The sequence below is a fragment of the Neolamprologus multifasciatus genome, chromosome 17 (assembly GCF_963576455.1).
Source record: "Neolamprologus multifasciatus chromosome 17, fNeoMul1.2, whole genome shotgun sequence".
Classification (NCBI taxonomy): domain Eukaryota; kingdom Metazoa; phylum Chordata; class Actinopteri; order Cichliformes; family Cichlidae; genus Neolamprologus; species Neolamprologus multifasciatus.
Window position 1 is genome coordinate 34061646 of NC_140455.1, and position 14343 is coordinate 34075988.

At 40.1% G+C, this 14343-nt stretch overlaps 1 protein-coding gene across 3 annotated transcripts in view; it reads right to left on the reverse strand.

The window, feature by feature from the left end:
- Positions 1-14343, reverse strand: part of tbc1d22a (TBC1 domain family, member 22a) — a 174182-nt gene that overhangs the window by 102277 nt on the left and 57562 nt on the right. Inside the window, exons 8-10 of one of the 3 annotated variants that reach the window (XM_085137752.1) lie at positions 14020-14082; positions 13470-13535; positions 6301-6415 (exon numbers count right to left, since the gene is read on the reverse strand). In XM_085137752.1, coding sequence (XP_084993878.1) covers positions 6301-6415; positions 13470-13535; positions 14020-14082 — 244 coding nt within the window. The remainder of the gene's footprint in view (positions 1-6300; positions 6416-13469; positions 13536-14019; positions 14083-14343) is intronic. The other 2 variants (XM_085137751.1, XM_085137750.1) reach the window with 2 other exon arrangements.

The window sequence follows — 14343 nt, forward strand, 5'->3', positions numbered from 1 at the left end:
TGTGGCAGCAATCAAAGAAGACATTCCAGACAAAGACAGAAAAAGACAATGGCAATAAAATGATGTGAAAACAGGAAAGAGAACACCTCTAAAAGACTTGTTTAGAGGACAGATTATGCAGCTCGAAACAGGTCAAAGTCTTAATTACGCCCCCATCGGTGAACTGACTCACATTTGCAGATACTGGCTGTCACTCAAACTCACTCAAGGCTTTAAATGGTCGAGACGCAGACAAACACATTTGGAGTAAGGATTCAAAAATTCAATCTGATGAAGATTTCAGGGTTTTTAGAGCGAAAACTCTGTGTAAAGTAGTCCACACTGGCATTTTGCTTCAAGGTGATCAAAGTGACTTTTTCAGTGTACTCCACATTCTGTTTACAGCTTTTAGTCGTACTAATTAGGCCATCATACCATAATCAGAACTGCCAAACGACCAACACTGTGCCACTTAAACAGACGGGAGTCATAAACGGACAGAGCTTTTCGGCGTAGATTGGATAATGCAGACACATAAAAAACACATACGTTAAGCTGTTGTTACTGCAAAATCATCATCGGGAACAGTCACTGGATAAATGCAGCACTCTGCTGCACAACTGAGCCAAAGTACAAACCCAGTTGGTCAGAAAATGTAAGGAGTGCTGTGCAGAATAAATGTCTTCTACAATTATACAATGCATGTGGGACAGACATGAAACCAAATGGGTATCATTTCTGAACTTAAAATTGTATAACTGATCACCGTTGTGGTCACTGGCTTATTTTTTCTGCCCGAAAATGCTTGTTATTCGAGATTCGAACATGCTTACCAGCTGCACTGAGTCTGCGAAGTTTAAACTGAAATCTAGCAACCTGTGACACTGTTACTTAACTTATGGCAATATTTTTAAAACCTATCTTTTGAATGGAAGGGCAAGTGAAACATGAAAGATTAGTTAAAAATTTCAGCACGCTGATAGATTGCTGCAGGAAGTTATGTCTGCCCAGTGGAACATTGAGTTTACATCCCGGACTAGCCCCCAATATATTATGCTCTGAATCAAAGCCAACATTTAATACAAAATAAAACTGAAAAAGAAATAATCAAAGCAAATAAATATGACGGGCAGCATAAAAAAAGGCAGCACGGTGGCACGGTGGTTAGCACTGTTGCTGCACAGAAAGAAGGTCCTGAGTTTAATCCCACCATCAGGCCGGGGTCTTTCTGTGTGGAGTGTGCATGTTCTCCCCGTGTTTGCGTGGGTTCCCTCCGGGTACTCCGGCTTCCTCCCACCGTCATGCAGCTTGTGTGGACAAGTTAATTGATTAATCCAAATTGCCCATAGGTGTGAATGCGCGAGTGAATGTGAGCGCGAATGGTTGTCTGTCTCTTTATGTTAGCCCTGCGACAGACTGGCGACCTGTCAAGGATGTACCCCGCCTCCCGCCCTATGACAGCTGGGATAGGCTCCAGCACCCCCCGCGACCTTGAAAAGGATAAGCGGAAGCGAATGGATGTTTCTAGAGATTAGTTAACTGAAAAAGTCCACAGGAAAGAACACAAAAGCCAACATTTCTTGAAAATTAAATGTGTATTTGCTCTAATTTTAAGAAAAAGAAAGCTTTCCTTATAAGTTCATATAAATGTCAATTAATTATTTGCACATAAAATATTGTTAATAATAAATAATACAAAATAATTACAACTTAAGAGAAGGAAGTTTCTGCCTTCAGCATGAATTCATGACTTCAATTGCATGGAAAGGACGGAGAGAGAGGAAGGGGTAAAGCAGCATAAAAGAAAACAGAAGAAGAGATGGCAAAAGGAGACGACAGCCAGAGAGTGCAAGAGCACAGACAGCATGAGAGAATCTCACTTTCTACCCCTTCACAAAAGGAGCAAAATTAGGCCCACTGCATGAAAGAGCCAAACCTCTCTCTTCTTTGTCTATCCCTCTCCCTCTCTCTGCGTCAGAAAACAAGAGCACCTAACAACAACAACACAGCGCATCAACCCATCATGTAAGATGCCAGCCAGGCACGTTTGAAGGTTTGTTGGCTGTGTATGTTATTCAAGGCTCATCAGCGCATGGAGATACACAGGAACAAAGCATGGGGTTATGCTTTGAAGATCTGACAACAGTCTGAATCGCCCAAAGAGAAGAGGAGAGAGGAAAAACATGCAGAAAGAAGTAGGGATAGAGGAATAAAGAAGAAGAAAATGACAGCGAAAGAAAAGGTAGAGGAAACAAACAAAAAAACAGGTGAAAAACTTTATAAAGAACAGTGGAAAAAGTAAAAGAGAAGAGAGGCTACGTCAAAGAAAGTAGCTCATTTGCATAACAGCATTGGCACAAGCCGTAAGAAGGGATGGCAAATATGTAGATGCAGTTTCATAGTGAGTTCTTCTAAATATGTCTTATTTGTAAGATATCTCAACTGTTTTCAGCTTCAATATAGCAATAAAGCTTTATTTTAATGACGCTTATGCTTTATAGATATGTGACTTCAACATTCGTGTCATTTTGGAGGTTGTAGTAAAAGCACTAGACGCACTCCAGCACTGGAAGTTGTTATATTGTTGTTACTTTTGTTAAAAATGGTGTTTCTAGCAGATTTTAAAATGACAGTAAATTTGCTGTGTGTAGTGTTGTGTCCAAAGTAGTACACAGAAGCAATTGGGTTTTGTGGGATGTATGGATTCTAGGAAGCAGCAAGAACTGCACACATAAGGGGAAGGATTTCTCTTTGTAGGAGTCTCTCGACAAACTAGTACGTAGAGCTTATTATAAATGTAAAACAAACTAGAACACAAAAGAAAAGGAGGCAAGATGGTTTTTAAAAATTGGTCACGTTTCTCAATAAAGAAAAAAAAAAAAAAACTCTCAGCAGGTGGTTGAAGGTGGCTTGGCCTCCTTTCTTTTTTTCTTTCCTCTCCCATGTTCTGTTCACCTGATGTGTGTGCAAAACATCTGTTTTAAATTCAGAATGTTCAGCTTGAATAAAAAGAGCTGCAGAATGAGGAAGAAAGGTGACTTAAGTAATTTTGAAATACTCACACCAAACCACCTGCCACCAACAGCCATGCCGTTCAGAAACTGATTATCTAAAGGGATTTTACCAAAGAATCATCAATTGGATTTATACAGAGAATGTTCCAACAAAGAGGGCGAGCAGCAATTCTTCGGGTGAAAATCTTGTCCATGTCAGAGGACAATGGCCAGATTGCTTTAAACTGACACGAAGGCAACAGTGAGCATCTCTGCATGCACAACACAGAAGACCACACCACAAGCTGAGGATTACAGTTCATGTAGGCTCACCAGAATTTGACAACAAATGATTGGAAAAATGCTGCCTATCCTAATGATTCTTGTTTTCTCCTGCAAAATTCAGATGGTAGCGACAATATTTGATGTAAACAACATGAAAGCATGGATCAATCATGCCTTGCATTAATGGTTCAGGCTGATCGTCATATTTCATTGGCACATTTTAGATCCCTTAGTCCCATCTCTCAACGCCACAGAGCTTAGTCTAGCCTGAGTACTGAGTGACGATCGTGTGCATCCCTTTATGAACACAGTGTACCCATCATCTAATGGCTGCTGCCAAAAGGATAAAACACCATGTCAAAAAGCTCAAATGATCTCAAACTGCTTTCTTGATCATTACAATGAGTTCACTGTGCTCAAGTGGTCTCCTCAGTCACCAGATCTCAATCCAACAGAACATCTTTGGGATGTGGTGGCATAGCAGGTTTGCATCAGAGATGTGCAGCCAGCAAATCTGCAGCAACTATGTGATGCTGTCATGCCAACATGGACCCAAAATGTTTCGAGCAGGGGTGCAAGCCAGAAATGGCGAGCTTTATCTAATAAAGTGGTTGGTTGGTAAATTGCAGAAAATGAATGGGAAATGTAAAATAAAGCATCATTCCTCATAAATACTGTCAAATGCTCTAAATGTAGATGGATTTGCTTGAATTCACTCATAATTAATCTCACAAAAATCATGCTGCAACTCTAACTGATTCATTTAACATCGCCACATTCAACATAAAGAAGGTACGAGCAACGTATTTCTGCAACCCAAGGAGGAGCTCACTCAATGAAAGGAACCCTCCATGATGGTGATATCAAAGATATTATACTGTAAACTGTAAATTATGCTGTCTATAGCAGATTTCAGGTTAACCAAATACTTTAGAACACAGTAAATCTGTGACCACTACAAGGTCATATGTGGAGCTTCTCTCTCGTCCAGAGGGAGTGCATACTGCAGGATTTCCTCTCAGCAAAGGAAGTGCATTCAGGATCGGAAAATCCAAATTAAAGAGATTTTTGAGCACTCTTCTTGGGGAGAAATGTCCCCCTAACTACAGCTGAAAGGAAGCAATTTTAGTATCCACTATAGGAGCAGGGTTCAGCCTTCAGAGTAAAATCTAATCGGATATGGAAAGTTCTCTGTCTGAAGAAAAGATGGAAAACAGGAAAAAAATATCACCTCTGCAGCAACCTCCCTTGATGCATTTCATTACGCTCAGGCAAGCACCAAGCTTAATTCCACTTAGTTCGAATTTGCCTGTTTAGGCATAATCATTGCAGTCTTTTAGTGTCTCTGCTGAAACTGCAGGAAAAAAAATGTGTTTCTTAGGATGTTAACAAGGTCGCCGTACATATAAAAACATTCTCTTTTCAGAATGGTTTTTCTTTCTGAAAATATAACGCTATTAAACCTGCCTCATTATTATGTAAGATTAAAATGACAGGTAAAATTACAATATGATGGACATTTTAAGACCCTTTCCATCAAAATAACAACAAGAACGTCTGCAGTGCTGGTGGGATGTAAACTGTTGTTGTATATTATATTAGCTTCCCTGTAACATATCAGTAAGTATTGTTTTACAACTGTAGCTGCCAACACTTTCTTGCAATTTAACAATAACTTGTTAAATTGCACGGTGGTTAGCACTGTTGCCGCACAGCAAGTAGGTCCTGAGTTCAATTCCACCATCAGGCCGGGGTCTTTCTCTCCCCCGTGTTTCCTCCGGCTACTCCGGCTTCCTCCCACAGTTCAAAGACATGCAGTTTGTGGGGATAATCCAAATTGCCCATAGGTGTGAATTTGCTAGTGAATGTGAGCGCGAATGGTTGTCTGACTCTGTGTGTTAGCCCTGTGACAGACTGGCGACCTGTCCAGGGTGTACCCCGCCTCCCGCCCTATGACAGCTGGGATAGGCTCCAGCAACCCCCGCAACCCTGAAAAGGATAAGCGGAAGCGAATGGATGGATGGTTTGTTAAATTGTTAGCTACCCCTCACCCAAACCCACAGGATGGTCCTGCTGGGGTTTTTACTGTTAAAAGGGAGTTTTTCCTTCCCAATGTCTCCAAGTCCTCCAAGTCCTAATGGTTCTAATTGTCAAGGGTCAAGGATTTATCCTTGCAGGGTCTTTGCCTTACAATATAATGCGACTATATGCAACTCTGGTTATGAATTGGTGCTATATAAATAAATATATTTATATATATATAAATAAATGATTTGAGTTAAATTCACAGTGTACATACAGTGCAGTGCAATTTTCAAGTAGTTCAAACATTTAAAAAATAAATCAATAAATAAAAAATAAAACTATATCGCACTTATACCGGCAATGAAATTTCTTGCAACTGCTTCCACCCTTCTCATGTTGAGGATCTGAAGCAGTGTTTATACTGTCAGAAGAGTTAAGTGTGAAAGTAAAATAAAGCCTTCATCTACACAAATGTGGCACAACTTAAACGCTCACAGCGGGAGGGCCCTGGGAAAAACAGCGCGGTGCGCACACACACACACACACACATATACACGCCTACACGTGTCGTGCTCTCTCACACACATACTGTACTGTCTAATTCCTAAGTGTTAACCAGAATGCTTTGATAGCTGGAGCTTAAAAGCACATTCGAAACACAAGCTGTAACCAAGTGTGTGTCTGGATGAAAGCAGAAAAGAAAGAGGGATTGAAAAGAGGGGCGAGAAGAGAGCACACAGGTGCAGGAGGAGCTCTTTGGACACAGAGTTGTGAAAAGAGAAACGGCCTCAAGGGTCCCGGGGTTGATTTCCTGTGACCTGTGGTGATGAACCGGCGAGTAACCCCTGAGTCTCGCCAGCTACATAAGGTGCCACTCTGCACTGTGGAGAGTGGCACTTTCAGCACCAGGGTACCAGAAAGAGATGAGTGATCCTTACTTCAAAAGAATATCACACAAAAGATTAGGGAGTGAAAGTTAAAAGAAAAAGGGGGAGGGGGTGGGGGGTTTGCCACTCACCAATATATTCAAAGACGAAAACGACGAAGAATGGTGTGACCAGGTCGTTGATGCCTTGCACGTAGCCGCTAGCGGGATGCCGGATGGCCCAGATAAACAGGATCCGCTCAAAAATCTTAAGACATACAAACATACACAGAGAGAGTACCAATGCCATGAAAAGAGAAGAAAAAGATTCAATCCAACACTCTAATAACAACACAGTCGTAGATATTTTTAACACTATGATTGACAACATTTCAGACATTAAGCTGGTTGGAATTAGAGATTTAAATCATTAAAGCATACATGTCAGAAAGCGAGTGAGGTGTGGAAAAAAAAGCATAGGAATCATTTCAGGCGTGCTAAGCTGGTAAAGAAGAAAAGTTGGGCTCATGTCATGGGAAGCAGGTTTCAACTCTGCCACATTAGCTGATCATCTACTTGGAATACTATTTAAACCCATCTCTTGAAAAACTAAAGGTAGCCTGGGGACTTTTGATCACTTGTAGCATATTTTTTTTCCTTTTTTAAGAGGGCTTTGTTTGGTTTCTTTTACAAAAGCATAATCCAGCAGATCTACAGGTGGTCATGCACATACACTCCATATTAATTATGAATGTAGCATCCAGTTCTGAAAAGTGAATCAGACTCATAATTGTCAACCTAAATTCTTTCCAATGCCCAGCAAAGGGGGTTGGGGGGTGGGGGTGGGGGGTGACACGTTCCTGATGAGTTTATGATCTGGATCATTAGTTTCTAGTCTCATCTGATACAAAACGATGTTCATTTTGTAGCTAATGGTCCAATTTAGAAAAAGACAATAACGCGATGTCTGCTTTAAGATGCATTCAGTTCAATTCAATTTTATTTATACAGCACCAAATCACAACAACAGTCGCTTCAAGGCACTTTATATTGCAAGGTAGACCTACAATAACACATATAGAGAATATCCCATCATATGACCTCCTATGAGCAAGCACTTTGGCGACAGTGGGAAGGAAAAACTCCCTTTTAACAGGAAGAAACCTCCAGCAGAACCAGGTTCAGAGAGGGGCGGAACCCAGCAGATTACGGTCATCTGTTTTTCAGTCACATCCGCCCCTCCCTCGTTCAGGTGCACCAAAAGTCAGTCAACCTCAGCTGTCAGCTGGTCAGTTTTTGGCTAAATGATTTAATTTAATTTTATTTAGAAAGAGGGACAATATTAATTATATTAATGAACATTTTAACAAATGTAAATATGCCAGATTGTAGCCTTGGGCTAATTTCCATCTGCAGTGTTCGGCTTTAGGCCCCAGTTATTTTGTTTGCTACCTAATTAGCGAAAGGACAAAAGATGCACCTCATTAGCCAAGCTAGTTAGATAGCACTATAGTCAGCTGACACAGTCACATAGTTTAACGTAGAGCTTGAGCGATACTGAATTTTTGAGGCCGATACCAATAACAACACTTGGAGATGTCCACCTGAATCTGCTTAGATCAATTGGTTACGTTTTTGGCAATTGAAAAACAAACGTGTTGCTGACAGTGAAAACACCAACACTGCTTTGGCGGACAAACTATGTGACATCAAAACTCATAAAATGGCCATAGGGTGTTTCTACCCCCTCTTCTCTACTGCCAATGCCGATACATCTACAATTAGCAATTATATAATATCGGCCTGCCAATACATCCACAGTTAATATGAACCATTTCTTTGGCTCTCCATCATCACTGAGCAACACCTCAGTCTTTAGCTCCTCAGCTGTATTTCTTGTTCTTTAAAAAAAACTCACTTTGAACTTTGTTCTTTAATTCTGGTGCTGGTCTCCTCCCTCCTCACTTTGTCTCTGTCTCTTCTTCTTCCCCTTTGAGTCAGTCTCCTCCATCTCCTTCTCTTTCCCTTCTTTTCAACTTTTTTTTTTTTGCAAGGCAAACACTTCCATCTTTGTTATGGGTGGCAGTTTAATACTGTCAGCCCCAGTGAATTAGAAGAGGCTTGATGTTTAGCTTGGTTTTTTTCTGTTGTGCAAATGGATTTCCCTCCAAAATACGAAGACAGAAACACATTTTTCTTACACCTTGATGTACCGCACCCATCAAGCCCTTATGTTTTGGTGACCATGTCAGGTTTCTGTCACTTTCTAAATAACCTCATACCTCATTGTTTTATGGTATATAACATGGTCATGGTAATGGGTTTTTTGTTTGTGTTTTTACTGAGAAGTGTCTCCACAAAACCCTCACCTTTTTATTTAAAGTAATTCCATCATTGCTAAGACAGTGGAGGAGAATGGTAAGCTCTCCCTGGCTTTCTCCTCCACACCTCACACCACCCCTTTCCCTATCAAAGCTGCATCCATCAAACACAGGAGAGGTGCTGGTGAGAGCAAGGGGAGTGGGTAATGGGACTTTCTTTTCATGCAGCCTCAAAAGCCGACATGCATATTTCACATTGGCAACCGCTTTGAGTGAACTCATGCACACAAAAACTACCCGGTCCACACCCGTTTTACTGTGAGGACAAAGACTCTAAACTCTGTATGTTTGTCTGTGGCATCATTTGGATATGAAAGCGAGAGAAAGCGCAGCTGCAACTGAATATTTTCTTCAGGAGAAGATAACATTAACTTCATTTGGAGAAGTCCAGTTTAACTTCAGATTCTCCTAATAATAGAGGCTATTTTTTTGGGGGGGGGGGGGGGGGGGGTCACAAAATCCGCTTTTCTGTCTCCTTTGTCAAAAAACTATTGTTCAATTCCATTAGCTCCAGTCCCCCAAGACCCAGATAAGGATAATCTCTAGAGATAAAAAAGAAATTGTTACAAGAAAGGTGTCAACTCAAGAAAATGTTCATTGATGTCTTGTCCAGATTTTGGGAAAAAAGACCCGTCCTACATTCAAAATATTAGTCTATTAAATATCCTACAATAACTATACGAGTTGCTTACATCATACCTATTTGTTATGCAAAGACTAAAATTAAAAAAAGCTTGTGGTATAAGGCCCATACTGTGCTGAGTGATAAATCCTGCTCTTTTAGCCTGTAATCACAAATTGTATGCAAAACAACACATTCGGATCTTGTAATTGCTGATTATCAACATCTCCTGAAGACAATATTGTACTCCAAAACAAGAAAAACTCCAACGCTTTAGATACCACTTAGGAAATCACTGCAGAATTGCTTCAATATCCCTCTCTCCCTGAAATGGAACAGACTGTTGACTGCCTTCCATCTTGACTAAATCTCCGGAGCCCCAGAGACAAACAAGTGAATGAAATGAAGCAGAGGTGATTTTCAGGTGGCACCGCAGCAAGCATAACCATATAAAAAAAAGGGAGGGGGGCCTTGGGAGTCTGTTGCATACCAAAATATATGAGGAGCACACTGCTTGAATATTTCAGTGTGTGCTGGTGGCTTTTATTTAGCACGTAAGCGGGAAGAGCTGATGTGTGGGGATGAGAGGGAGAAAAACATGGGATGTGGGAGAGGGGAAATGGAGGTAAAGGGAAAAATACAAACATCAGATGAAGTAATAGTGCATACTGTAGATAAGATACTTGGTAGAAAACAAGCACCCAGCCTCCTTGTCTGATCTCATTTCCATGCTAAGCTCCCTGCTTACAGCCTCGACATGTATCCTGTACAAAACAGGGGCAATGGGAGGTGGCACTGCCTGGGACAACGTGCGTATGTATTCAAGTGTTTGCACATATTATAGGTCTGTGCACTCCTGAATGACAGCAACCCTCGTCATTTTCTTTCACTTACAGGTACAAGAGAAAGTTTGGAATTAACATAAGTTTTCATGTAAGTCACAGCAGTCTGACTAAACAAAATACACAATCTGATTTTTGCATTAGCAGTCACGTGCAGTGGAGGCCAGATAGGAGAAGCACCTCGTGCAACCTCTTTCAGCAGTAAACAAATGCAACAGGAGGATTTTAGAAACGCTTTTTCCTGCAGGAGTGTTTCAGTGCATCCACCTTTCTTTGGATAACCGAGCAGCCTTCTTGATTTGACCATTCCAAGACATTACCTTTCGTCTTTTCTAAGTTTAATATACTTATCTACTATGTAAAGCCTGAAAAAATTCTGAATTCATTATTCCCCTACTGACTGCAAAGCATCCAGATCTCGAGGCAGGACAGCAGACCCAAACCATGATGCTCCCTCCACCATGTTTCACTGTGTGGATAAAAGTTTTGGTATTGGTGTGAAATATTTTGACTTATTTTTGGCGTTTTGTTCTATTTTTTAACACAACATTGCACATTGTCGCATAAGATCATTGTTCTACGTCTGTCCTATAGGTATGAAGAAGTTAATTACCTCTCAAAATTTGTTTAGCTCCAGACTTCAGAATTGTGAAAAAGTGAAAATACACTCTTTGTAAGTATTCTGGCATCAGTCACCATGATAATTAAAGCAAAGGTATTTGGCTGAGGTAGAGAAAAATGAGGCATAACCATTGGGGAATTTGGGATTTTAAACGTTTTACAGACATAAGTAACCATAAGTTGCTAAAGTATATTATTGGCATGATTACTGTTTTTACTACACATATGGTGGTAAATGGTAAAAAGTTAATTAACCATATGAGTGTTGATGTTGCACGGTTTATCCACCAGAGGGCACTCTGCAATTTCCCTGTTGGCAACATCCCTGTTAAGAATGCCACAATTATAACAACCAGATGATCCCCGCACTGTCGGGTAGATCGTAAATGAGGAAATGAGAAACTACTCTTAACAAATGTTAGGAAAATCTGCTTATGTTTGTGTCTGAAAGAACAAAAATTTGGCTGAGATATCGGACTTTTAAATCAAAATATCAATCCTATCAGTTGGATTGATACAACAACAACAAAAAAGAAAACAACCTACACATGACACGATTTCTTTTCTCGTAACCTTGTATGTTATTCTGCTGATAACTGTCCCTTTATGTTCCCCAGCTATAGCAACAGCTGAATTTAGCGTGTTACCAAAATATTATGACCTCAGCAGTTTAGTCATATGAGGTGCTGAAATGCAGAAAACAGAGTTTCAAACACTTTAATACATACTAAGACTTATTTTTAACAAAACTTAAGACATTACTAGACTCTTTAATGACGTGCGGCCAACTTGACTCTTGTGAAACATCAAGTGGTCTTTTGCAAAATAAAAATAAATAAATAATAATAATAATAAACATTGTGACCCATCATTTCTTTCTTGAAGATCCGTGTTTTCCTTTGTACTACTTTTCCATGAACACATTCTTATTGGGTGGGTTTTTGTTTAAGTGAACAAAGGTTTTAGTAACTTACAGAGATTTCTGCTTGCATTTTGCTGTTACCTTTGGATCCTTATGTTTTCTTTAAATTTACAGACTTTGTTCTTGGTGTGATTCCAAGCTTTAGGACAGAGGTTCTGTTAATTTTTTCTAGTCTGCATTGTGATTGATTACTTCATGTGTTCAATGAAGATCAACCACATTTTCACCTAAATGCAGAAATCCCACTATGTTGTATGGATGTCTGAGTGTGTATGTGCGTGCTTCCTCGCACCTTTGTGCAGGTATACACACAAAGCAGCTCGGAGCCCTGGGCACCTCATTAGCTTCCACCTCATTATGGAGTTTTCTATCTGTGTTTTCACTTCTCTGCTTCTCAAGCCAGTGGTTCTACTCATGACAGGCCATCCCTGAAGCACTAGAATAATAAGATAAGCTTAACCCAATATAAATGAATGGAATCAGGTTAATGTCCATGTTAAGTTGCACTGGGATGCTGCACTGATAGTCCCTCAGACCAGTGGAGTAACTTCTTACAAGAATTTCATAGCTAAAAGACCACTAACCATACAATGAGTAGGTAGTTAAAAGTTTCAAGCCATAACCTGTCTTATAGTTTCTCACACAGCCCCGACCCTATTCTGGCTTTACACTTCATGTTTATTGAAGTGTGACATTCTGACAATCAGATTTTAAATGTCTTCATTGATATAACTATTAAATTACATGTGAAATCACTACTGTCAAGAAAAAACACTGATTTGTGGTTACGACAACTTTGTCACTTTGTGTAACTTATGTGTGTTAACACATTACTTCTGAGCCAACTAAACCATCTGCACACATTTAATACAAATTACCTAGTAAGCCAAAAATCTATTAATTAAAACTGTATTTTTTAAGGTAAAATCAGTATTGATTATTGTAGGTTCTTCGAAAGCATCTCAAGGTGACTATTGTTGTGATTTGTGGCTATATAAACATAACTCAATTCAAGTGAATTGAACTAATAGAGTAATGACAGGTTGGAAAAGTTGTTTTTTAATGAACATTACAAAAAAAAATCCAATACACAGTATATGTAGACTTAAAGTGATACTAAGTAGCTACAATCTGCATTTACCCATCAACAGAGAAACTGAGCAAACCTGATCTGAGTGAAATCAGCTGATATTAACTTTATACGTATGATAAAATATGCAAAAGCGCAGCAGCTCTGTGTGAGAAACAAATGCCTTTAAAGTATTTTTTAAGCATTTCTACTGATCACCATGAGAAAAAAAAGGTACTTATGAGTTTTCCTAGCTTTTAACCATATTGTCCAATGTGCACAACTGTGACTAATAGCTCAATGTTTCAAACATAATGCTCAAGATGTTTTGAAGAAAATGACTTCTTATATCGGCCATAACAGAGCACCCAACTGTAATAAGAAATGCTTCAGTAGAACTAACGAAGCACAACAAAAAGATATGAAACTGCCAACCATGCAGAGTGAAAGTTAAAAGGGATCTAATCCCATGCATGTAATTATTAAAATCACGTGTGTTCTTCGCTTGAGCAGCTGTGTATGTGCCCCATGCCAAATCATGCAGTGCTTAAGCAAAGGTCTTCCTGTTTTACACTCGCAGGCAGATAGAAAAACATTAAGTAAATAAATCAAGATACTGAGACTTGAGTTGAGATTTTTACTCTAACACTCAACTACTCTTAACAGTTTGTGCCCCATTTTTTCGACCTATATCGTTTTAATTATTGTGATGTTTTTCCCCTCTTTGTAAGCTATCTCACATGTTCTGTTTTTAAGGTGTCCAACATCATCAGTGCCTCTGATTCCAGGACCAAATCTGCCTAAAAGCAGAAAAGGGAAAACCCTGCTAGGTGAGGTGGTGTGTGTGCAGCTGGAGGGGTCTCACCTCTTGAACAGAAGCTTGTTGAAAGAGAGGAATAAGAGGATTAGTTCTCGGTATGTCAATGTGAATCTGCAGAGAGAAGGAGAGAAAAAAAAAAGACAAACACTGAAGCAACGGGCAGGTTAGCACAGATTTGGCCATTACAGACAGTGACAGTGACAGGAACGGAGAGCGAGAGGAACAGTTAGTGGATTGGTGTCTTTGATTGAAGTCGGACTGGGGTTTCAGTTTTCTGAAATGGATAGCAGCTGTGGTCTTGAATGCAGCACTGCATACGAGTGCCCTTGCATGCTGAGATGCCTCTATGATAATATGTGCTTGCATCAATGTGTGTGTGTGTGCGTTTATGCATGTACGAGACCACATTTACACCATTTCAGAGTGTTTACCCCGCAGACGACCGATACGACAGGCGGACAGATTCATCAGAAGGGAGCCAGGCGGATGCAGGGCGGCAGCTGGAGCCAAGCCAACTGAAATAGCCCGGTCTGTTTGTAAGAGTGCGCGGCTGGTTACGGGACTGGCCATTGGGCCTACATCCAGTCCACCTTACCTCTGTCACCTTTGGCTGCAGCACCAAAGATTCAGGACTCATCCTAGGAATGTCTATGTGGATCTGATAGCAACATGGGAGAGAATGTGTTAGACACACACGGACACACACACATAAACACAATCACACACAATATAAACGTCCTCCACATGTACTGCATTTTCAGACTTTTTCAGGCGTTTTAAAGAAATGACAAAGGACATAAAGTGGAGTTATTACACTCACACCCAATTCTATATTATATGTTGGAATGTATAGGGTAGCTTTGCATGATTACTTATAATCCTTATTTGTCTTATAGTGTACCGTGATGTAGCTCGTCAG